This window comes from Patagioenas fasciata, chromosome 20 (assembly GCF_037038585.1).
Source record: "Patagioenas fasciata isolate bPatFas1 chromosome 20, bPatFas1.hap1, whole genome shotgun sequence".
In the NCBI taxonomy this organism is placed as follows: Eukaryota; Metazoa; Chordata; class Aves; order Columbiformes; family Columbidae; genus Patagioenas; species Patagioenas fasciata.
The window spans coordinates 9,432,220-9,458,063 of record NC_092539.1 but is presented as its reverse complement, the minus strand read 5'-3'; the positions used below and the strand labels follow the sequence as shown (position 1 = coordinate 9,458,063).

The window sequence follows — 25,844 nt, the reverse complement described above, 5'->3', positions numbered from 1 at the left end:
CTCAGCAAGAGCACGAAACAAGGACACCAAACACCCCTACTCGCGAGTGGCAGCGCCCGGGATGTGCCCACAGCAGCTCTGCACCTGGTGGCTTCAACATTGCTCCTGCAGCATCCACAGATGCTTCTGCACAGGAATGATGCGATCGTGCCCATATTTGCAACAGCAAGTCTGAAACGAAGCAGGGAATGGCTGCAGACTGAAGCCACGGGATGAATGTCACTGTTTCCCCCCGGCATAGGACCCAGGGCTCACTCACAGCCGGAGACTCTGGAGCTGCATTTAAAAACCCAGCAACCACAACAGCTTTAGAGAGTCCAGGCTGCAGACGAAAGCCTGAAGACAAGCCTCTCATGCAAAGCAAGAGATCAAAAACCAGGTGAAGAATAAGGCCAGCCCAAGACGTAGTTATTTTTCACCTCTCCTAGGTCTGGAAAGGCTGGATTCAGCAGAGCCAGGTTCAGCTCACAGCCGTGCTGCAACCTCATCATGCATCCACCTAATTCTCCAGGGCCTAAAAACCTCTCCTAAAGTTCAGCCCAAGGAGCTAAGCTTTATTTTCCGTAAAAAACATACCAGTGGGTGGTGGCGTCAGGGTTCCCAGGTGAGCAGACACGGAGGATGCGGCGTCCCCGTGGGCTCAGCCAGGTGAACATCACCCTGTGGTTTTTCCTTTGGCATTTCCCAAGCGAGGGCTACCCAAACCAAACCCCAGGCAGCTCAAGGAAATTAGCATAAGAGACATTAAAGCTATGCTTTAATTATATACATATATATATATGTGTTGGCAGAGGACAGGGTGGGTGCTCCAGGAGCAAAACAGCTCCAAAGGGCCATTAGAAACCAGCTTTGAGGTGGTGAAAGGCGGCCGAGCTCCCAAGGAGCTCCCATGAAATCCCCGGAGAGGCCAGCGCGGCCGCGCTCCCAGCCCCACGCGTGACACAGCAAGGGCTAAAAACATTGGTGTCTCTCCCTCCCCTGAGCACACAGCTGAGAAACGTTTCTGTTAACTCATTAACCTGCTGAAGAGGCACCAAACCCTCCAGCCACGACCCACCCTGCCGTTGTATACAGTGATGGAGGGTGACAGACCCCAACCCCGGTGATGGCTGAGCCCAATGCTCCCACTCCCAGCACCGTCCCGGCACAAGGAGCAGGTCAGAACAGACTATTCACTTCTAGGATGTTTCCTACGTGACCTAACCAAGGGACTGGGGCTGTCACCGAGGCCCCAGGCAGGAGAGGGGACAGCGATGCAGCAGCTGGTCCCCATCCCTGCAGATGGGGATGCTGCACGAGCTCCTTGCAGGTGTGAACACACCGATTTACAGCCCTTGAGCGTCTGGAGCTGTGGTACATCCAAGTGGCTTTTTGTTTCGGGGGGTCAGGCAGAGGCTGGGGCTGGATTCCCATGAAACCAGGCTGCGACGCATCTTCCCCCTCCACGCCGGCCCTGAGCGAGCACCCGCGCAAACCACTGCGAGGGGGGAGGCGCAGTTAATAATGCACCGCGCTCCCGACCCATAAATCTCCGCCGTGATTCATGGGCGATGTGAAGGGTGACGGAGAAGGCCTCGTCCAAGGTCAGACAGCAAGTCCCTGGGGATGGCCTGGGAATGGGAACAGCAGCCCCCAGTTTCCCACCCCACTCCCAGCACCGAGCCCAGGCCACATCTGGATAAGCTCGGTGTGGGCACGTGCATTTGTTGTGTCTGCTGCACATCCTCCACGAGTGACAAACTGCAGCCCAGCGCTGCAGAGATTTCAGCAGGGCTCCAGAAAAGCTCGGCAGATCATATAACCCAAAGCACGAGTGAGATGCAGAAGCGCGGGAGAGCTCACAGGCTCTGCTACTGTGCCACTGCCCCCGCTTTGCTTTACACACGTGCTGCCCGAGCGCTGCAGCTCTCAGCCCCACCAGCAGTGCTGGGAGAGCTGGGGTGCCCGTCCCGGCCCCCGCAGCCCCACACCGGGTGCTCCGTGCACGCAGCTCCGCGCGCTGCTGGCCCTTTGTTCGCTCCCTCCCTGCTCGCAGCGCGCGAGGCTTTTCCTCCAACCCACCAGCAACAGGTTTTGTCCCTCCGCAGCAATGCGGGCACTGAAAGCATCCCGAGGCAGATGTTTCTGCGACCTCTGACCCAAGACTGTTTTCCTTTCTGTGCTAAGCTGCCATCTGCCACGGCCAGCACAGATGACACCCAGGCGCTCCCGCAGCCCAGCCCGCCCCGGCACGGCTCCCGCACGGCGGCACGGGAGCTTTGTTCAAATTCGGGATGCGTCAGCCCTGCACAAGCACAGCTCGGGGCCTGGGGGGGGTTCAGAGGTGCGGGGGGGATGATGCGGAGGTAAAACCCACCTTGGGCTTAAAATGTACAAAATAAACCAACGAGCAAAATGAAAACCAGGTGTAAGCTGAAACACGGCCACCAGACACGCAGGGGCTGTCCCCCATCCCCATCCCACAGGGGGACAGGTCCAGGGGGCAGCCCCCATGCTGTGGGAGGGGATGGGGGGCTGGCGGGGAGCCCCATCGCAGCCGCTGGCCCCACGTCCAGGCCGCCTCTTATCTGCGCTGCTATCACATAACCTCTTCCTCACCCTCATCTGCTGGAAGCATAAACGGCCGTGGTTGTTTTCCCCAAGGTACGAGCACCGTGGGAAAGCTGAGGAAGGGCAGCTCAGGTCTTTATTCAAGCCCCGTTTTGGGGGCACTTGAAACTAATGGGGCCAGGAGAGTCCCCGCTGCCTCTGCGGCAGCGGCAAACCCAGGCGCTGGGTGCGGGGTGTCCCCTGTTGGGGGAACAGCCCCCACCGCGACACCCATCCCCGGGCTGGCCTGGGGGAATGCGCTCTCTGCCCTGCGGTACCCATGGCCCAGGGCAGCCACCCCAAATGAGCCACCCTCGCTGCACCCCAGAGTCCCTGGCAAAGCTGCCCCAATGAAGAGGTGGTTCAGAAACCATGACTGTGACCTTGCGTGGTGCAGAGGGTCCCCAGTGAGGGACCATCACACCCACAGAGCCCTCGACACCAGCAAACACACTGTGTGACCAAGCAGACACCTGTGCCAGCCCGGTCTGGACTCCACGGAGCAAAGTAAGCGGCCAAATGTGAGCAGGACGCTGGCATTTCATGTGTTTGCTGGCAACAAAACAGGGAAGGAGAAATAGCCAGCAGTTGAGCCTCCCTTAGCCACACACAGGACCACAGCCACCACACGCTGCTCCTGGCTGCAGAGCGGTGACAAGACCCTGTCCTATCGTCCCCACACCTCTCAGGGTCACCATCATCCTTGGGCTTACAACCGGGAACCACAACCACCTCCTTCCACAGCCCCAGCAGCGGCAGAGCCTGGGCGTTAGCTGGCTTGCCATCAGACATCCACGCACAAGAGTCACTTTTCCAGTTGTGCCAGTGGCTTCCCGGCTGGCACAGCCCAGGAGCACCACCCCAGCTCTCTCCTGGAGTTACACCCTTCCCCCTAAGACACGTTTGCTCGGTGCCAGCCCGAGAGACTCAGATCTCCCGCAGCTCCAGTCCAACCAGAGAAAGGGCCGGTGCTCGGGGATGTCTCCATGTCACTGAGAGGTCCGCTTCTTATTCCATCTTCCCATTCCATCTTATTTCATTCAACGCCTCCCGTGTTCCTGCACGGAGCATTATCAGGGACAACAGGTGTGTCCGACTGCCTACCCGGGGTCAGCCCACCCCAGAAACACCCCACCGAGCACAGGAATGTGCTCCAGAGCCAGAGGAAGGCAGACAAGCTTGGAAACCTGTCCAGCTGGGAAAGCAGAGCTCAGCATCCTGCACCCCAGTCCCATCTCCTGCTGCAGCATTGTCACCATGCTCCGGGTGGCCCAGCTGGAGGAGGATGGGTGCAGGGAGATGTGGAACACTTTCAGACACTGCCATCACCTCCCTGGGGAGGAGGGGGTGGCAGAGGGTGCCCCCTGCACTTGCAGGGGCTGCTGGGGGGATGCTCAAGCTCCCTCCTGGCAGCGGGCACAGCCGGGCTCACCGCGTCTCACCTGCAGCTTGGCTCTGTGGTTTCTGGCACATGAGTCCGTTAAGAAACCAAAGGCTTCACCACAGCTCCCAGGAGAGCCCAGGCGGAGCAGACAGAGCTCCCCCTCACCCGTGTGGGGCACCCTGGCCAGCCAATGCACCCCAAAGCTCCCGCCGGCCCCGGCGCCAGCACAGCCCCACAAACACCCCCGGCAGCCGCGACGCGTCTCCCAGCACCAAAAACCAGCGCTAGACCAAACTGGTGGTTTTTTTAACAAAGTTCCATCCAAGCCCTGCTTTATTAAACACACCGGGACACCAGCCTGGGAAAAAAACAGAGTTTCACACAGGGAGGGTGGTTGGCAAAGCAGCGGGTTACTTCAAGTGACATCAGGTTAATAAAGCAAGAGCAGATCTCCAGTCTTGTTTAATTAAAAAAAGCAAAGTGCAATCCGAAGTCTTTGATGTGTTTTTTTTGTTCCACTTCATTTTTGACCTAGCCCAAGCCATCTAATTGAGATTTTAAGACCCAGACTTTCATCTGGAGAGAAACTAAAGGAATTCCCAAAGCATGGACGGGAGTGGGGAAAGACGTGCTAGAGCTCTATTCCTCCTACTAGCACAGAGCAGAAAGGGGAAAAAATGGCTTTGTTTCTTAAGCAGACATTAGTCAGGACAGTTTGGGAATCAAAGTTCCCATTGTAATGAAAAACAATATAATCCCATTACTAAGCAAAGTGGCCAGGCTATTCACGGGGTGGTAACCAGCTACCTGGGAAGGAGCTGCCTTTCAATGGAGCTTCATTCACAATAAACATGAAAGATGTCGAAGGAAGAGACCAAGACAAAACTCGCCTCATTCCCACCCTCAACAATGGCTGCTATGAAATATTTTTGTTTTCCTCCCCCAGTTAATGTTTTTCATATCCTCTGCTGGTGTAAATCCGCACAGCCCCATTGTCTGCGGGAGCGACTGCTGAGCTCTGCTCTCCCGCTCATCCCGCTCCTTCTCTTGAAGGAGCCCGTTGATGGGGTGACCATGAAGGATGTGCTTCCAGTGGAGCATCCCCAGGGAACACAACCTGGCTAAGGCTGGCAATGGTCCCACTGCCCACCCATAAGGCAGGGACAAGCACCCCGGGGCAGGGACAAGCACCCTGGGACAGGTCGCCAAGCACGAGCCCGCACCAGTGACTGATGTGCCGGTTGGACACCATGAAGTTCCCCAGCTCTTTTCCTCCACGGTGTTGCCCAGCAGCTCTGGCATTCGAAAGCACCCACTGCAACTGCTCCCTGTTTTGATTTTTCACTTCTGCTTTCCCTTTAAAAATGTTTCATTCTTTAAGGCAGCAGATGGAAAAGTCGGAATTTGGGGGAGATGAGGAATTTCCACCTCCCCAGGCCACCTGCCAGCCCAGCACTATTGGAACTGAGGGCACCCTCCCTTCCCCATCACTTTTGGGGTAAACGCCCGTTTTCACCCGCTCTGCCCACACTTGCTGCCTGTGCAGGGCAGTTTCACTCCCTTGCTCCGGGAGCTCTGGCACGCACACGGTGTCACCATCTCACGCAGTGATGATGAACTCTCATTATTTTTCTCCTTTTCCCCCTCAAACCAAGTTCTGGCTAAACACTGCGCTGCCCGAGAGCCAAATATGGAAAACTCCCACCCGGGACATGCGTGACCCCACCATCCCACTCTTCTATTCCTGAACATAAAACCTAAGATTAGGATCTGAACAGCCACCAAGAGTTTAAACAAGCTATATTTAGCTCCAATATTTATAAACAGGAGGAGAGGGGGGTTCTGCAGAGCACATGGGTGTCCCCGCGGCACAAACCCCACCGAAAGCCGGAGCAATTCACACCGGGGCTGTTTCGGCGAGACGGTGAGCGGGCAAAGATGACAACGGACGGACAGCGACGGATCCACCTCCCCTCAACCTCACAGCCACGAAGCTGTTGGTTTCTCTTTGCAAGCAAAGCAAAGCTCCCCAAACCAGTTATTAGCAACAAAAACCTCCCCCCCCCCCTTGGAAACCGCAGCCTGAGGGATGTAAAGCACCCCCAAGCAGACGGGTATCTGCTCCTGGGATCTGTATCCTGGCATTTCTGCTGCTGCTCAGTTTAATCAAGGAAATGGCGAGGGAGGGAGGGAGGGAGGGAGGGAGGGAGGGAAGACTCTGCCTCTGACACCTTTTGCCGGCAGAAATCCCTGTGTCAACATGACGCCCTCGCCGAGGGAGAGGGGACAATGGTGGCGGCTCTGCCCTCCAGCCGCAGCGCGCATTCCTGCCCCCCTCCCCTGGAAACCCCCCTTTTGTGGGGAGCAGCAGGCCCTGTGAAAGGGCCGTCTGTCGCCCTGCCTTTTGACTCGGAGGTCTGTGTCTAACATTTTAATAGGGGCCAGGGAGAGCCCCCCCCCTCCTCCCGGGCTGCTCCCCCGTGGGGTCACTCTCCCAGCCCGGCCCGAAGCCGCTGCACAGGGCTGGAGCGGCTGATGGGCAGCGGGTACGAGAGCCGGCAGCGCTGCACATCCCACTGTCCACAGCCACACTCCCCACCTGCCCCGAGAGGGGCTACTCCAGGGGTTAACTGGCCAGGAGTGACTTTGAGAGGGACTTTTTCTGATCCCCCTGTGCAAGGATGCACCGACGGGGCGGGAAGGCTGGGGACGTGTTCTGCTCCACAGCTGCTCATTGACAGCAGATAATTTCCATCTTAAAATAAATCACTGCATGCTCAAACACTCAGCCCCCCAGGCAGTGATGCTGGTGGGGAGTGTAAGGTCCTTGGGGTCCCCATCACCCTGCTGATGGGACAGAGTAGGTGACAAAGTGAAGACCCTTCTTTGGTTGCTCCTCTTGGTGACAGCTGTAGCAGACACAGGTAGTGTCACATAGTGCCAGGAGCTCCGGATGAGGATGAGGAGGAATCAGCAATGCTCAGCCCTTTCAACAGTCTGGGACTGATCCTGCCCAGCTCCGGAGGTCTCAGCAAAGCCCAGCACCACCACTCACAGCTACACTGACTTTAGATCAAGCCCAAAGCAACAGGTTCCCCATCCCGCGGGTGCTCCCGGTACCCAGCCCTCCCTACCCCCCATCGCAAGGCTGCCTGCCCCTTCTATTAAATAAGGGCAACATTATACCATCATTAAAACTTAATAAATCCATTTCCCATATAAATACCATTAAATTCAGATTTTGGGGAAGGGAATTAGGGTGAAAACTTGTTAAAAGAAACGACTTCTGCGCAAATAAATTTTTGCAACTTGACTGAGCGTGAAAGTTTCCCATTAAAATGCAACTCTGCTCCCTTTGCTGGAAAAGTGCAAGAGCCCAATAACCAGGGCCTAAACATTAACTGTTTAACTGACTTTTCCAATATTAACTCCAGACTGCAGTGGGGGAAGGGGAGGATGTGACGGGTGAAAGCCTGAAGCAGACGTTAATTCCTGCTGGGCGAGGGACGCACATCCAGGGCACACACCGCTCCCGTGCCACCGGCGTCACGCTCCCAACAGCCCTTTGCAGACACAGATGTGGGACATCACCGGCCACGAGTGATGCCCACTCCACACGGGGCAGGATGCTGCCCCTTCAGTTGGGCTAGATGATCATTGTAGGTCCCTTCCAACTGAAAATATTATTTTCTGGGGCAGAGCTCCCCATACAGCCCAGCCAAATGTCTTCTGCCTGTCCCCAATCCCTTCGCATGGTTCTAATCCTGCACTGCTCACACCAAGCGCTGCATTTCCCAATGGGCATCTCCATCACCTAATTCACCTCCACGAGCCAGGATGCACCTCGTAGGTTGTGCTGCTTCATCTCACACCAAGACAGGGTTTGATGTTCAGATAAGCAACAGCACATGAAGGGAAACCGAGACACCAAGCAGACCTCACTTGACATACGTGGAAACCCCAACACCACGCCGTACTGCAGATCTCAGCCTGTGGGGCACCTACCGACATGGGGAGGTGAGAGGAGGTGACCTGACCCACTGGACACATGCTGGAGCTGTAGATGGTGGAGCTGCAATGGGCGCAGGCACCACTGCTCAGAGAGGAAGGTGAAGTCCAGACAAAGGTGCACAAGTCTGAACAGGCACCGTCACACCTTGGCCAGATGGTCAGCTGGAAGCAGGACCGAGCTGCTCCACCAGCAAGGCTCAGATTGTAAAGTAAAGACTGGGGTGTCCTCGGGTGGGCAACTCAACCTGTCCTGGGGCTCTCTAAGCAGGCAGGTGGGACCTGCCATGGGCTGGGGTCACTGAGACCTGGCGAGGTGCTGCAAAGGCTTCCCAACATCACACACAGTAGATGTGCAAAGAGAGTTGTGCTATTAAGTACATGTGCAAAGAAACTATTAACAGCTGGAGCTTCTCAAGCCCTTCAGACCCCGCTGACACTGGTGGTGCCAAAGCCCTGACCCTCACGTCTCTGCTCTGAGCAGAGATACCCAAGCAACAATAACGTGACGTCTCCCCTGAACACCAGAGTAGCATCCCTACTGCTCATTCCAGATCTTTGGCCAAGGAACCCGGCACTGAAGGACGGAGCCCTTCTGCGGATAGATGGCCTGGGAGATGGCAGCAGCAGGAGCTGGCTGGACACAAAGCCACACACCTGCAGTGCAGCAGATGGACCACAAACACCTTTTGCACCCCTGGGATGGAGACAGGACTCAATCAAGACCCCACTGCAGGTCTGCTTCCCCAGGGGGGTTTAAATTGTGTCCCAGAGGCTCTTCCACTCCACAACCCCAATACATGGTGTAAAACTTTCACCCGGAGTTTGGCAACAGGTTAAATATGATGAAGTCTCCATCCAGATCCAGAGCTTACCAGCCCTCGGTAACTGCACCCCGAGGCTACTCCCTCATTAAACACGCTGATGGTCTATAAATTCCACATTCCACTCATGTACACATGCTGTTACCTTTCAGGACACCTACCAACACGAGCAAAACAAGGGTCAGCACACCTCCGGGCCTGGAAAAAGCAGGTTCATTTCCAAACAATGTTATTTTAAAACTTGCTAACTGCCTGCTGATTATGTTATCCAAGCCCTTAATTGGTGAATAGCTTGGCCTTGCAATGACCAAGCATGTCCCCCTCATGCTACATACAATAAACCACAACAGCCTTGGAGGTGAGACCAGGGCGTGTAGGATCAGCTGGAACAAATGGACACATCATGGCTTCCAACAGGTAGGCAGACAGCAAGTCAGAGATTTTGGTGGAATAAAACATACTCTATCTAATGATGCCTCATCCCCTCTGGATGCTGTGGAGCCCCTGGGCAACCTCATCTCAGCAGCATCACCCCACGTCTCCTGCTCATCTCTGTGCTGCAGGTACTGCTGAGGGACCTACCAAGATATGTCCTGAGTGCCGCCTGCGTTGGCCCCTGCCCAAACGCAGTACAACCCTCTGGCCATCTCAAGTACCAAGCCATGAGAAAAATCGAGCAACAAACCACTGCCCAACCAATAAAATCCCAAGGCAAGTTAGCAGGAGTCGGCGGGACCACCTGAGACAACTGAGAACCATCAAGACGCCTTGCAGAGTGATATTAATGGAGATTCTTCTAGAAAAGACATCAGAAGTCCTGCTGCTGTCCCCGTGACCTCACCAGCTGGGCTCCTCAGCAAAGCTTCCCTCCCCTTCCACTGGAATCTGCAACAGGTGATGCTTTTGTATTTTTAATCTACCCTTTTACCCATTTCCACCTTGTTCTTTCCGAGAATGAGATCAGGCTTCAAAGAGCCATCGAGAGTTCTCAACATGGCTGAATCATGGCTCGGCTACTTCTTTAAGAGCTTCCTCTGGGTGATTGTTCAACACTCCACCCTCTTCCTCTCCAGCACCGAGACTGCATTTTTTTTCTTTGTTATTATTTCATGGAAATAACGTTGGGTTAAAGCACATGAGAAAAAAAAAACCAAACCAGAAGAAAACTTCCGCCCTTTACAATGAGATAACAATGACTGAGCAGTTGAATAACTCGAAGGGCACAGAGAACTGCAGGGCTCAGATCCCTCCTCTGCCTTCCTGGTTGTCTCCCGAAAGAGTTTTGAGCTAAAATAATCATCTCTTACCACTACAGTCCCCCTCTGAATGTTTCTTCCAAGGTTTCTGGCCCGCTGCCCGTGGAAGCTGGTGGTGGCGATGGGCACCGGCTCAGGAGCCATCGCCCCGGCTGAACTACAACACCGCGCTGATTCATAAACAGAGGAAGTACTTTAGCAAACTGACTTTTCCCCTTTTCCAGCGCAAGCCTGGTGATTAATTTAACTTATTCTTTTCCTTTGGCTTCTCTAGGCAAGAGTATGACAACCCAGGCGCAGACTTTAATGGAGAAAGGCTGGTGGAGCGGGGTTGGAAACTCAGCCCTCTTTCATGCCATCTGCTTTTAACTAGCGGAGCAAGGGAGGTCCTGGGAATAAACGTCACATGGCACAGCAAGCTAAAATCAGCCCCGCTCGTTTGCAGGGATGCCACTCAAAACTATGGTTATCCAACAGTCTAATTAGGAGCTATCACTAGAAGACAAAACCATCTTTCGGAAAACCTTCTCATTTTGCCTGGGAAAATGCCTTAATCGAGGGCGAGTGACTCTTCTGGAAAGCCCCAGCTCCCCAGCGCTGAGAAACCACACAGGGAACACGGCATCAGCCACCGTCCGCTGGTCCCAGCCCTCCGCAGACGAGACCTTTGAAAGCTCCAGATCCGGTGCGAGTGCCACGCGTGGGACAGAGACACCCCGAGTCCCTCCACGATGCACGAAACTCTGCTGCTCTTCCAGCACTGAAAGACCCGGCTGCCCCTGCCAAGAGGAAAAGCAGCTCCAAAGGCGGCTTAATTAGGCCGCTTCTGTCACGAGCCCTCCCGCCGATCAAATGCTCAGTCCTCTCCATTCAATTACAGCCCCGCGCGCCCCGGACTGCCTGGCAAAGGGACAAGCAAGATAAGGCACCTGGAGTTCTACAAACTAGCGCTGTAAAGTAATAAAGGCAGAGAAAGTTCCTCGTCTCGCACCGACGATTCCCTTTCCGTAACAGGGTTGATAACTCGGGTTTGGTGTTATCGGAGTCGTCTTCACGTAACCCAACGAGCTCTCTCCCGCCACAAGCGCCGGGACGCTCGTCCGCTGGAGTAGCGTCTCCCTCGTACGCTATTTATTTCACTCCACTTTCTAATTGGATTTGTGGGGGCAGCACAATGGGGCTTTATGGCCAAACTTTGTTAAGTGCCAGGCCGAGCAGAGATGTGGCCAGTAGCCAAAATGGTGCATTTCACGCAGGCGCCAAAGGGCAGTGCCAAGCTTTGCTGCGTCTGGTATCTGTGCTCTTGGCTCTGCTTTGTTTAAGGAGCTTGGAAGCAAAACTCCTCGTAAAGAGAGATTCAAACAAGTGAAAAACCAGGATTTTGCGAGCTGCTATTGGATGCCTTGGAAAGTTACACCTCCTTCGGTGTAGCAGTATCTCTAATATCTGCCCCCATCGCCCATGGAGTGTTCCCTGCACGGGACAAGTGCTTTAACACACCAAGGGCACACACCTTGCCTTCCTGCAAAAATAACTCACATGCACTCGTGAAGCTAAGAGAGATGCGGTTATTCACAGCTAGAATGAAAAAGTTCTTTAAAGTTCACTTTTTCCCTTAAAAAAAATCCAGCTCAAGCCTACTTTGGAGGCTTTTCCATCAAATAGAGCTCGCACACATCAGATCTAATTAGATTCCATCACCATCTGTACATGAAATGTAAATCAGGAGTTGCAGAGACTTCAGAAAAAAAGGGAAGAATGACCACAAGGAAAAGGAGGGGTGTAAGGTTGGGGAGGGGGTGGAGGGTTGGGCATTCTGGGAAGCCATACATGATTAGTCACACAGCATTAATCTGCCTCCCTTAACAATAGCTGCCGAATTTCGACCGAATCCCAGCTGTCGCTCTTTGAATGAAAGAAAACAAGATTTAGAGCGTCAAGCGTTGGTAAGGGCTTCTGTGCAAAAAAAAGTGGCGTGCATTCATTAGTGGCTCACAAAGGGACCCAGCCTTTGTCCATTAAATTGCTCATGTGCCTGATTGATTTGCTGATTTATTTGCACCAAAGGGTTGGGGGGCTCAGCTTGGAGAAGGGGGCGGGAGGTGCCCAGCTACTGGGCAGAGTAACGGCACCCAGGCGCATTTGCAAAAAAGCAACACACATTGTCAAGGGAAACTGCCATTCAACAGGTTGGGATTGGAAATGCCTTCAGGTTCCTCCTCCGAGGACTTCCTATTTGGAAGTTTGGGGTGGGTGGGAACGTCTCCCCGCCTGCTCTCAGCTCAGGCCACGTTCAACAGGCAGAGGGGAAATCTGGCCGGAAAACAGAGCCTTGCCCATTCACATTTCTTTTATGGAATAGTTTTAAAAAGGGAGCCGGAGTCTTATTCATTTCTCTTGGTTATTGTTCCCTGGGAGCCTGGAGTGAATCGGCCATCGCTGCGGTGGGTCGGTTGGTCCTTCAAAGAGTCCCAACGCTTTACACATCCGTTCCCCCACAATCGGCTTGGAGAAAGCTCCTGCCCGGGCGCCAGGGCCCGCCAGGAACGCCGGCTGGACCGCAGCTTGGCACCAGCACGGCTGTGGGAGGAGGTGGCCCTGCTCCCCCGGGTGATGCCCCGCAGACCCATGGACATCAACATGCAGCTCCAGCAGCCAGAGCCACACCATGAAATCCCTCTTGAACGTTTATTGGAGATGTACTGGACACCGCACCACAAACTGCCAGGGTGCAAGGGACTGAAAGGCAACGCTTCAGGGCCAGGAGGGAATAGCTGGAAGACAGACAGACAGACAGCCTGCCTCCCTGCCCGACGGTCCAACGAGCGCCGTGGGCTGGCCCTACCTCCTGCTCCATCAGCAGGGCAGTCTACATAGGTTAATACCAGCAAAACATGGCCCTTTGCCCATGTTTTTCCACCCAGCTAGGAACAAAGCCCGATCCTGCCAAACTCGCAGCGACTCCTACACGAGCAGGTTATTCTTGCCACTCAAGGAAAGAAAACGCATCTTGCCCTATTAAATCCAGAGCCTTCAAAGCAAAGTCAACATGCATGTCAATACTTTGGTCGGGGGAGATGAAAATCCTCTGGCTCCTCCATACTTACTGGCACACCTCTGTCCCGTTGAGAAAAGTTTCACACTTGCCCCCGTTGAGGCAGGATTCAGCAAGCTGTGTGCACCGTAAACCTGCAAACAGAAGGGAAGTGTTAGCTACAGCACAGGTCCCGGGTGGCAGCGGGGGGGGCTGCATCCCCTAGTGTCACCTGGACCAGGGACGGGCTCCACGACACCCTCAGAGCAGCCTAGGGAGATGGGGGCTGCAGGGTGATGGAGGTGAGCAGGGACCACATGGCCCCAGCACAGAGAGGCTCACCTAAAAATAAACTCAGGGTGGGCTTGAAAGTAGGCTCTGCCTTCTCCTCCAGCAGGAGGACTGACAGAGAGAAACCCCAGAGCAGGTCCTTGAGTGACAAATGCCATTTGGGAAAAACCACGCGCCCGAGGGCCCATTAGTTACCACTAACTCAGTAATGAAATGAGTGGCCCATCACAACTTGTTATGAGTAAAGGTTTCATTGTCTGGCCCTCAGAGCCAAATTCTGCACAGTTACCACAGCAACTTGCTGAAAGTACCAGAATCGCTTCCGATTTCCACCCTGGCTCCCTCTTCCCCTTCTCTGCCCTGCTCGCTCTTCACGGTAACTGGTTCTGCGACACGTGTGTGCAGCCAGAGCAGTTTCACTCTGAGCGATTCCAGCTTCTCACCGTCACCGCCAGAACCAAACTTGTCCCCCGGACGGCCTCCGAGCCCCGGGCACCCCGGGGACACCCCGCAGCGCTCAAGACTCTGTCCCCAGCCCCGCGTGTCCCACGGGGGATGGAGCGGGGTGCTGGGCACAACTTTCTGCAAACTTTGCCTCCGAGGGGCCGGGTGCCAGACATGGCTCTCAGCCCGTGCTGCCGTGCTGCGGAGCGGGTTGAGGGCAACCCCGCTGCCTTCCTTTCCCAAAATCCTCCCAGGATACTCCTGCTCCGGAGGAGGCTGCTCGCTCGGTCCCGATTCGGGGGGTGCATCGCAGGGCCCCGGCCCCCCGCGACGCGCTGCTCCCCGCTCCGCCCCGCACCTCCGGGCCACTTTTAGGGCTCTTCTCCCCGGCCCCGACAGTCGCCCAGCGCTTTGCGGCGAAGCACCCGGACCCGCCCCGGGGCCGGCGCCGGGGGGGGCCCCGGAGGAGACCCGGCTGACTTTCAAGAAACAGGAAACCGAGAAAAATTTGCAAAACGGTCAAAAGCTCTCGCAGAACAACAGGCAGGAGCGCGCCCGCCCTGCACGCCGAGCCCGTCCCGAGCTCCGGTTCCCGCGGTACCGAGCTCCGGTTCCCCCAACGGCAGCGAGCGCAGCTCCCCGCAGCACCCCCCGGTACCGAGCTCCGGTTCCCGGCGGCCGCGAGCGCCGTTGCCCCGCCACCTCCTCCGGGACGCGGAGCCCCAGCCCCCCCGCGGTCCGGCCTCCCTGACCCCCCCGCGGTGCCGAGCCCCGCTCCCCCCACGGTTCCGGCCCCGCTTCCCCCGGCGGCGCCGAGCTCCGGTTCCCCCGCGGGAACTGAGCTCGGTTCCCAGGCATCCCGCGACACCGAGTCCCGGTTCCCACGGGGAACTCGCGTCCCGGACCCCCCGACGGCGCCGCGCTCGAGTGCCCGCGGTGCCCCACGGAGCCCAGCCGGGACCGGGACCCCCGCCGCGCCCGGCCCCGCTCTCAACAAACTTCCTGCCGGGCTCCGGGGCGGCCGCTCCGGGGCCCGTGGCGGCGGCGCTCACCTCGCGTCAGGGCGGGCAGCAGGAGCACCAGGAGGCCGGGGGCCAGGAGCCGCTCCATCCCGCTCTGCTCCCGCCGCTCACAGCCGCATAGATCCGCGGGGCCTCGGCCGAGCCGGTGCCGGTATCGCGCTGCCCCGCCGGGAACCCCAGACACACCGCGCCCCAGCGCCGAGCACAGCGACTCCGAGCGCCGGCGCCTCCCGCGGCTGCTCAGCCCCGGCGGGCCGGGCCGGGCCGGGCGGGAGGGCGGGGGGGGGGGCGGGACGGCGCGGGGCGGGACGCCGCGGCACGGCCGGGCACGGCACTGCACGGGATGGGACGGGACGGGACGGGACGCTCCTCCCTGCCCAGCCCGGGGGGCCGCCGCTGGGAACCCCCTTCCCGCCACGGAGGGGACGGGAGTGCGGCTGCGGGGTGTGCGCAGCCCCACGGGGAGCCCCCGTGCAGCCCCCCATGCAGCTATCGGACATCCCAGTGCAGCATCCACATGCAGCTACCGGACACCCCAGTGCAGCATCCACATGCAGCTACTGGATACCCCCAGTGCAGCCCCCCATGCAGCTATCGGACACCCCAATGCAGCATCCACATGGAGCTACTGGAAACCCCAGTGCAGCATCCACATGCAGCTACCGGACACCCCAGTGCAGCATCCACATGCAGCTACTGGATACCCCCAGTGCAGCCCCCCATGCAGCTATCGGACACCCCAATGCAGCATCCACATGGAGCTACTGGAAACCCCCAGTGCACCCCACCGTGTGGTCCCCACAACCCTGCCATGCAGCTCCCCATCCCCACTGCAGCTCCAGCACAGCCCTCCCATGCAGACACCACAGAGCCACAGCGCAGCCCCGGCCACCTCCGTGCAACCCCCCCAAGCAGCCTGCACATGGTCCCGACGCAGCCCCTGAAGACCGCAGTGCAGCCCCAGACGCCTCCAGTTCAGCCCCTCGTCCCAGCCCTGCTGCAGCCCCCCCATGCACACCCTGCGCAATCCCAGTGCAACCCCAGTACAGCGCTCTCCCAGCACTGGTGCAACCCCCTTAACCAGCCTCAGTACAGCCCCTGCACAGCCCCCCCAGTGAAGCCCCCCCAGCCCCTGCACAGCCCTGTGGGCTGCAGCACCTGCTCAGGGACCGCAGGAGGACCCAGGCCTACAGTGTGAGCACGTAAACTGTGGGGGCACACGGGAATGGGGCAGTTGTAGATGGCCAGTTTCACCAGGGGACAAGGACTTGAGCTGAGCATCCCCTGGGGGTCCCGGGAGAGCTGGGCGCAGGGTGCACTTGGGGGCACGGGTGGGATTCACCCTCTGACCTGCACCATGGCGCAGGTGTGCACAGGTGCGCCGAGCCACTTCCTACCTGCCTTCACCCTACGTGCAGGCAGCTGCCCCTGGAGCTGGGGTCGGATGTTGTTTGTTTTGTGCTGTGAACTAATGAACTTGCAGGCAGAACCCTGGCCAGCCCATGTGCGGCATCAACAAATAAACAAATAAATTAGGAGAAGCAAGGAAGCCAAACCTGGGAGGCAGTCCAACAACCCCCAGACGCGCGCAGGCTTCCCGTGCATGCAGTGCTGCCTGTGGGTCCCTGTGCCCTCATCCCCGTGTTCCTAGAGCCCTGCTGCAGTCCCCAGCCCATGCTCAGTTGTGGTTGAGCCTGGCACAATGAGCTGCCCCAGAGCCTGTGGGATGGGAGCGTGGGGATGTTCCACCCGAAACTCAGCCAGATCCAGCCTGGAGGTTGGCTGAAGCATTTAAACTTGTATTTGCCGATGTCACACGAGAGTGGTGCCTGCAGGGGGGTGCTCAGCGGCGGTACCCACAGAGCGTCACCGCTGGAAACACCCCGTGCGAGGGTACTGATGGAAGGTGCTTCCTCATGGGGCTGCAGGGGCCAACCCTGCTCAGCGAGGCTCACTGCGACACAGGTCCCCTGCGTCACGCCGCGGCAGCCTGGTGTCTGCGATTGCAGAGCTGTGCTGTGGTACCTGCAAACGGAGGAGGGGGAAAGCTCGAGTACAGAGAATTTGGGGTACAAACTGCACCTAAATGCCATCGCGCCCCTGCGTCTCCCCCTGAGCTCCTCTGAGCTGCGGCTGTTGGAGGCCATCGGATGGTTCTTTTCTAGCTCAAATGTTGGGACATGCAGGGCTGGCTGCCGGCCTTCGGCTGAAAGCTTGGGAAAGAGAAAGGGCAGCAAGGGTCTGCAAGGAGTTAATGGGAAGGAGGTGACACCCCTGTCATCTGTGTCTCTCATCACAGGACACCTCTCCGCTAGCCCCCAGGCTCATCCTATCCCATGCCAGGCCCAGTGTTATCCCACTGCTTCCTGTTGTAAATTATTTCCAGAGCAAGTGTGAAACAATTAAACAAACCGAAAGGCAGAGTCTGCTCCCCAGATCAAAGGAGCGAGCCCTGCAGCGGTACCTCGCTCCCGTGCTCGCCCCTGCTTCCCTGCTCCTCCCGCTTTCATTGCTTTGGGTACAAACCAGCGCCCTGGTCCAGGTTGGGAGGTCAGGGGTCTGAGCAGAGCACGGTGCCACCTGAGGTTTGGGTGCCACTGGGATCTCGAGCCCTCTCGGAAACCTTAAAGCATCCCTGAGCGATGCCACTTGGCTCACTCTGTCGTGGCGGAGCCAGGCCAGTGACACGTTTCGAGAGCAAGTAACATCTGCCAAAGGCTGTCGTGTCTCTTCACTGGCATTTTGTACTCTTGGCAGGGAAGTGGGTGCCTCCCTGTTTTATCCCTGCAGACACGAGTGGGATGGCAGCAGCTGGGCCACGGGATGTGTTTCCTCCCCCTGCTTGGCTGAGCAATGTCCCTGTGCCACCGTGACCATCCCACCATTTTCAGCCCCAGCTGGAGGCAAAGCAGCCACGAGGGCAGCTTGAGGTTTCCACTGCTCAGGCTTCCTTGGAGCTGGAAACTTCTGCTCTCTTTCTCCGTCTTCTCCCTTTCTCCTTCCCCACCACAACCCAGCGAGCAGGGAGCATCTCAGCTCTACCTGCCTGGAAATACCGGCCGTAGCTTTGCCCGGGCTTGTTCTCCACGTGCAGAGAGCACTGCGCATTCAGCTTAGCTGTGATCACGGGTTTGCTCCCCGAAACTTGAGAGAGCTCCCCCAGCCCCACCAGACCGTGGTGGCCATGCCTGGGTCCATGGGGCTGTTGGGGTCCCCACCGTGCCCACGCTGCCTGGGGACCAAGGGGTGGTGATGCCAGCGCAGTGTGGTGGGATGTAGTGGCAGGACCAGGTGGTGGGGACTCTGGCACTGGTTGCTACCAGGTGTCCCCGGCACCGGGTGCTCTCGGGGTGCTGGGCACCCATAGGCAAAAATAGCCCATGGGAAGCTGTGTGTGAGCCCTGGCCCTTCTTTCCTCTGCGCTGGGGAGGGTCTGTGCGCAGCAGCCGTGAGCAAGGCTGTGGATAAATGCAAACACACCCGTGCATGCGGCCGTGCAGCCGTGCCGCCTCACCCCTGAGCACAAAAGGTCAAATAAATCTATTTATTGCCATCACCCGGGGGCTGTGGGGTGGCTCTGCACCGGGGAAGGCTTTGCTGTGATGGACGCAAAAGGCTCCTCTGTGGTTTCCCACGGGCAGGATGGGGGCACGAGCATCTCGGCGTGAGGATGACCCCTCCAACCAGGAGCTGCTGCGAAATGTCCCACTTTAATCTGGTGCTGTCCCTCCCCTGGTACGGGGGGATCTGGTGCAAGATCCTCACAGGGAACCTCGTCGAGTTTCCTTCTCCCAAACGCCTCCCTACCAGCTAAAGAAAAAGCAGAGGAAGGGAAAAGTCAGCACTGAGCATAAATCTTTTTGCAATAAGAGGAAAATGTGACATAAATCCAAAGAAACTTTTTATTTTGAGTGGTCTTCGGGGGTTAAAAATAATGGGATTTTAGGTACTTTTAAAAATAGCATTTGTAAAAGGCTTTAATAGAAACCTTGGCAACTGTCCATGTGATTACTGATTTAAAAACATAAAACCTCCACACATGTTTAAAAGTTTTAATAAGTTAAAATTAAATGAGTGAAACTCTGGGAATATTTTTTTGTTACTGCAAGCTAAGAAAATTATGTCTGTTAAGCAAAACTTAATACAAATATAAACAGGTAATGCACATCTGTAAATTATTTTCGTGTCTCCAGGGGCTGGAAAAAAAAACCTAAGTGAGACCAGCATTCTTATATATATTTTGCCTTGACAGCTCAGGAAAAAATTTGCCAAAAACCAGAGTTAGAACACTGGGCTGGCGTGGGAAAGTTGGTTTAGTGAGAAATTTGCCCTAGGCTATTTAAATAAAAACAGGCATGTTTTTTTTTTAATGGCAAATGCCTGTTAAATACAACCAACGCGGCTTCCAATTGCCTGAGTAACTAGTGTGCCGATTCCTTCTTGACACTTTCATCTCTTTATCATCACAATCAATATTTTGCTCTTATACATTTAGTGCAATAAAAACAGGACCGATAAGGCAGACATCAAACTGGATCTCTCCTGCTCTCCCCGCTGTGCTCGGCTTGGCATTCCTCCCCCAGCTGGGTTTCGGAGCGGCACGCAGGGTTGGTGCCGGTACACGCACCCGCAGCCTCGCTCACGCTCTCTAAACCAGCAGTTCTTAGTAATTAAGCGTGAATCAAAGTGGGTAGAGCATCCTGGAAAGCCTGAGCAGATAAAAACGCAGCCGGTCATGGAGTCTGCGATGTAAAACTATCCCAGCCCAAGCTGGCCCATAATGGGATTAAGCTGTGATTCCCCAGGGCACCAGAAAAATGAGGCTGGATTTGAAAGAATGGTCTAAATCCTGATGTATTTTTTTTCTCAAATAGCTGAGTGGAGGATTGTGAGCGGACGGCCATAGGATAAATCACACCGATCGTGCCGTCCCGCCGGCAGCACGTGCCCACGGAGGATGATTTTCCTCCTGGCAGCGCTGTGGGGATCGGTCCCACCAGGGTGTCTGGGATGGGGACAGGACAGGGGACACAGGGGACAGCCAGCCCTCGCTGCTGTCGGTGCCACACGTGTCCCTGTCCCAGCACGGCTGCTGCGCCCGCGCTTGGCACCCGCCAGGTTTTCCTCCTCGCGGGCTGCTGAAACTGGTTTTAATTGCAGGGTGGCTTCTGGCCATCATTTCTTGGTGTGTAAAGTCAGTTTAGTAACTCTCACCCACGGGATTAGCGACGGGCAGGGAGACGTCCCGGAGGAGCGGATTTCCCTGCACTGTTTGTACCTGGGTGAAAGGTGCTGCTGCGCTATTGCGCTATAAAATCTGTGTCACGTTTAAAATAAAATGCCTTTATGGGCTGCAAAGGGAGAGCAGGTGTTGGGCAGGCGTCTCTGGGCCCTGCCCCGGCACTGCCAGCCCCTGCGCTGCTCTTATCCACCCCCATAAAACAACCGAAACATTCTCTGTTGTGTAAACAGAGGCCGATGGGGTTTATGGCGCTGCGGGTGACGATGTACCTGGCGCTGAGCCTGTCCCTTCTCCGCGGGCTGGCTCGGGGTGCGTGTCCCCCAGGTCCCTCAGTGCGTGTCCTTGCCCGCTCCGTGTTCTTGCCTTTGCCTGCACCTGGTTGCTGCAAACCCTGCGTGTCCCTGTCCCCTCCCTCACCTGGGAGCATCGTGGGCACCCAGCTCAGGGCTGGGGGTGGCTCTGCACCCACCAGCTCTCACCCATGGCGGGGACACAGGCGGTGACCCTGGCCCTCTTGAAGCACAGACCCCAGCCCAGCCTTGCTCCCAGCCCTGGTGCCATGTGGGACGTGTTTGCACCCTGAGTTTCACATGCATCTTCTTTCAAAACCATCTGTTTCTTTGCTTTTGCTTCATTCCTCCTTTTCCTGCTGAGTTACATGGGACTTTCCATCGTCTCAGCAAAGATTGCTCACCAGAGTGTGCGGAGGGGCCAGGATCCGGCCTCCTCCGATATTGACATTCAATAACCAAAAACCCATCACTCGCAGTAGTGAAAACCCAAGCGTGATTCTCTACACACAAGCCTGGGCAAGAACCTGATACCAGATTTCTGGACCGCTGCGCAATGCTGAGTGAGTCTGAGCTGCGCTGGCATCCCCGCGGTTTCACCCTGCTCCGCGCCGCTGGGATTCGCCTCTCCCAGGGCAAGCGCTCGAAAAACACATCGTGCCTCATAGACACTCACTCCTTGCAGGCTTTGGGGCAGGTTTTTTGGGAGATGTTGCCCCCGGAGACCCAGGCGTGCCCCTTCTCGCTGCGCTGGCCTGGGGGACTGGTTCGCAGGGTCCTGGGATGACACCGATGCCGGCAGGTAGTTTCAGGGGTGTTTTGGTGCCAGCTCTGTTCTCACAGCAATGGGATTCGGGGCTTGGGAGCTCCTGCGCCAGGCTGAAGCCAGCTGAAATTCTTAAGCGATTACAAAAAGAGGGTGAACAAGCGCTTCCCGCACTGCAGCCCTTGTCGCTTGCTTCGTTCGTGGATGCTCCCACCCGCCGCCCCCTCTTTCCTTCCATGTGGAAATGGGAAGATTTGGAGATGTTCCATTTCACAGAGAGGCTGCAAACCAGCTCTTTCTCCCCAAAAAACACGTGCTGGAGGAACCGCACATCTTCTGTGCCCATGTAGGATGCTTTGGGCTATGGGCACCAGGATGGCAACCCCGCTGCCAAGGTGGTGTGGGGGGTCCTGTGTCCCCCTGCCGTGGTGGGGCATGTGTGAGGGCTGCTGTCGGGGAACGCTTCCCACCCAGCTCTGACCTTGGTGCCTCCCAGCAAAAACACCTCCTGGAGAGGGGCCAAGCATAATAGCCAGTTCCTTCTACTCCCTTCCTTCCCAGGCAGCCACATTATCACAGGGCTCGGCCATGAATCAAAGCCAGGCACACGAAGACGAGAACCAGGAGAAATTGGCCAAAAGATGCTGTTTCCGCTGGGAGAGGAGAGGCTGCGGGGCACCGGCTGCCTCCCCAGAGCCGCCTGCTTTATCACAGGGTGTCCCATCATGGGAGGACCCTCCCGAACCACGTTTGGGTGCACACAGGAGCCCCAGGAAAACCCCCGTCGTGCCCAGCACATCCTGGTCCCCTGCCCTGTGCCGCGGTGGCTGTGTTTGGGTGCTGTTGTGGAGCTGCAGTGGTGCCAAAGGGTTTGGAGAAGCCACAGAGCCCGTTCTCGACCTCTGTCCACTGGCAGCTGCACGTGAGCGATTTATTTCCTGGAAAATCTTTGCAGATTTTCTTTAGAATTAGGTTGAAATAGAAATTAACAAAAAAACCCCTGTGATGCCGTGATCCTTCATCCCTCTGTGAGGTCTCCTCCATGGGGAGGGATCCCTCCTGCTTGGCAAGGGCTGCTCCTTTGGTGGGACGGGGGCTCTTGCTTGGGCCGTGTCCCCTTGGGGTCCTGGATAGCCCAGGTGGCTTCCCCCATCTCCGCATATAGGGACAGTCCCTCTGTTCCCACGCCACGGTGCAGGCACAGGGCTGGCATGGGTGACATGCTGGGAACCAGAAGTGCCAGCAAGGTGTGAACCCTCCCCTACCATCCCAAGCCACTGACATCAAAGCCTGGTGACCTTTCAAGTGCAGCGGCTCTTGCACAGGGCAGTGAGACTCACAGCCGGGAGGAATCCAGGAGTGTGGGGGGATCTGTGCCCCCCTGACCAGCAGCTGGAGGGATGTGCTGACACCCTTGCCCTGGGATGTGGGGATGGGTGATGCAGCCCAGCGGGACCCTGGTGCCACCACCAGCTCCCCGCTCCCGGAGGAGCCTGTTCCCCCCAGGGTGGCATCTGCCCCCGGCACAGCCGGGCAGGGCTCTTGCAGCCGCCTGGACTTTGGAGCGTAGGAGCTGTGCAGCAGCCCCGGCACTGCCGAGGGGACTGGTGTGCCGGCTCCCTCCCGCTCCGGCACCGCGCCAGGCTGTGCCCCTCCAGCATACAAGCTCTGCCGCGGCCCCGGCGGTGTTGGGGCTGCGTTGAAAGCCGTGGTCCCCACTGCACTGAGCAGGGAGCTGCGGGCACCCGGGAGGTGATGCTCCTGTGAGTGTCCAGCAGCAAAAACACATCAAAGCCCGTCCTGATGGCAGCGAGTAAACAGGAAGGGAAAGAAAGACAAACACGGCTTCTTGCAACTGTTGAGGGAGAAAAACAATTTGCTCTCCAGGCGGGAGAAGGTTTGCTGCCCTCTCAGCTGCTATCCTGCAGAGAAATGTGGCAAATGAGCCAAATGAGCCAAAAGGGCTTGGGACCACCTGCCCCAAATGCTGCCGGGTGCATGACTGTGGGGGGCTGAGCCCCACTGGCGGTGGATGCAGTGGTCGGGGTTGCCCATGTCTCTCCTACTGCCCAGACAAACTGGGGCACCATACCGAGAGCTCTCCAAGCTCAGAGCAAAGTGATTTTGGGAAAACTGGTGGAGAAAGGGCTGAGCGGAACGGCAGCTGTGCTTGGTTTTGTAGCAACAGCTCAGGACATCAGAGGCTGCTCCCTCACCCGCTGCCCTGGTGCCTTGCGGCACAACCGCTTCCCAGGGCTGCCCGACAGGGCTGGTAATAGGATTAGGGGCTCCTTGCCTGGTCATCCCATCCTAATCCCGCCGGGAGGGGAAAAGTCAGGCTGGGACAAAAGGCATTAGCCATCCGTGCCTGGTCGTGGCCCGCTGACCTCTGCGCAGGCGGCAGGGACAGGGCACCAGTCGCAGACCCCTCGCTGCTGCCACATGGGTGGTCGCAGCCATTGGCCGGGTCCCCGTGTGCCGCTCGCTGGGCTGGTGGCACGTGCGGCCACGTCAGGGTCCCCAGCGCACAGGGCATTGGGCACGGGAGAGCTGGTGTTGGTGTTGGTGCTGGTGCTGGCACGGCTCTGCTGGGCGTCAGCGGGACGAGCTGATTCACCACCTCGGAGCAGCTGCTGTCCGGCAAAGTTCCTGTTTTCCAGTGAAATCCCCAGCTCCGTGCCTGGAACAAAACAAGTGGGAGCGGAGCAGGTGCCTGGCCCTGTGCAGGGCGGCCGCGAGGGCTCGGTCCCGACTGTTGTAAACACAGACCCCAGAGCTGGACCAGTCCATATGCACAAACCGATGAAAGGAAACTCAAAAAATTGCCCCCCGCCTCCCAGTGAAAACCCCAAACTCAAGGGTTTGGGAGGGAGTCAAACCCTCCTGGTTTAGAGCACGTGCCAGACTGTAAAGCTGGGAAAATCAAAATGAAACTTCCCATGGGGAGGGGTTCACCGCCTTGTACCCTCTGCCCTCCAACCGGCACCACTGGGACCTGCCACACCAGCCCGTGGTGGCTCCTGTGGTCACCTGGGGTCCCTGGGCCAGCTCAGCGTGTCCCAGTCCCTACAGAGTCCTGGGCAGCACAGCCAAAACCACCTCTGCACCCATGGGAGATGAGCTGACAGGTCAGACCCGGGCTGTCCCTGCCAGCGGCTGCCAGTGTTCGGGGGTTATTAAAGCACCTCTTTGCATGACGACGTGGGGCAAAACGTGGTGACACCCAGCACAGCACCGCCGGGACACGGGGGTGGGCGCGGGGGGAACGGCACCGCGCGAGAGCGGGTTTGGCTTTAGCCTGTGTGGCTTGGGTTTGCTGAGCGGGATGTTTTTTCAAACCTGCACTTAAGGGAGGAGGTTTGCCAACGGAAATATGTAACTGACTGTAAATAATAGCTTTTATCTGCAGCGGGACCCGTGAAATGAATAAGCTCCCCGGCAGCGGCAGGGCAGAGCCAGCAGATCTGTGCAGGTGACAGTGCAGGGTGTTGGGTTACAGGTTCCCCATCACCGCCAGAGCCCCTCGATGACTTGTGACAGGTTCATAAGCTGAGAAATGTGATGCTTTGTAAGGTTCAGTAAATATTAGGACTACTCCTCCCTCTTTCTGGGGCAGGTTTAATAGCTAGGATAATTCATGAGAGCACAAGGAAAAAAAAAAACATCTGGGAAAATAGGACCTGTGAAATAGAATCCATTAATAACGAAATAATTGTTCCCCTGCATGTGATTCAGACAGCTGCCTAATTGTTAATTACCTTGATGTGAGAATAACAGGTAATTATGAGGCTACATCACGAGGATTTGACTTTTTTTTCCTTCTTGCTTCTTTTCTTCTGGTGGATGCTGAGCTGGAGCACGTCCCAGCAGGTCACACCGGGACTCGGGGGAGCAGGCAGGGCTCCTCCTGCCAGGGTGAGCTGGGAGACCCAGGTCACAACCACGTCCTTCATCTATCGCTGCTCTTAGACCCACAACCCACAATTATCCTCAGCTGGGGACCGGCCACCTTCCTCATCCGTGGGACCCTGCCCACCTGGAGCCCAGACCCGGCCCCGCACTGAGCAAACAAGGAACAAAAGTTACTGGTGACCTTGGCTGTCAGATTCCCCAAGATTCATTTAATCAAGAGACATTCTTGAAATAGTTTTTCCCTTTTGTCTGTTGCAAAATGCGCTTTCTCTACAAGAGCACAGAAACACACACACATGTGCAAACACACACACACAAAGGCTTGCAGAGACCAGGCAAGTATCCAATAGAGACAGGACTCTGCCTCAAGTGTTTTTGGACCAAGCCGATGCTGTTTCCCCTGTGCAAGGGGAGCACGTCACGAGGGAGCAGAGATCTCTGCAGGATGCAGAGCTGATATCAATCCCAGAGAAGGTGACACATCTTTTCCTTTCGCTGCCCGGCCAGGCGGTGTGGGGAGCAGGAGCTGCTGCTGCCCAGACACTCCTGTCCCGGCCATCCCCATCACCCTGACACTGGAGCAGCCTGGACCACGCAGCCTCTTGCAGAGCCCCAGCCGACGGACAACAACCCTCCAGCAACTGCTCTTTGCCCCACGAGGGTGAAGGCGATGGGGAAGCGTGTTTGCTGGCAGTGGTGCTATGCAAAAAACCACTCAAGAGATGGTGTGGGGCAGGACTTGTCCAACCCAACAGCCCTGGCCACGTCCCGCTGCCAGCAAC

The 25,844-nt window shown here is 57.0% G+C and overlaps 1 protein-coding gene across 2 annotated transcripts in view; it reads right to left on the bottom strand.

Annotated features, from left to right (window-relative positions):
* NOTCH1 (notch receptor 1) overlaps positions 1-15,105 on the bottom strand; it is a 42,637-nt gene extending 27,532 nt beyond the window's left edge. For both annotated transcript variants that reach the window (XM_065853496.2, XM_065853497.2), the window contains exons 1-2: positions 14,883-15,105; positions 13,169-13,250 (exon numbers count right to left, since the gene is read on the bottom strand). In XM_065853496.2, the coding sequence (XP_065709568.1) occupies positions 13,169-13,250; positions 14,883-14,940 (140 nt within the window). In that variant the 5' untranslated portion in view covers positions 14,941-15,105. The remainder of the gene's footprint in view (positions 1-13,168; positions 13,251-14,882) is intronic.
* Between the last annotated feature and the right edge of the window lie 10,739 nt (positions 15,106-25,844).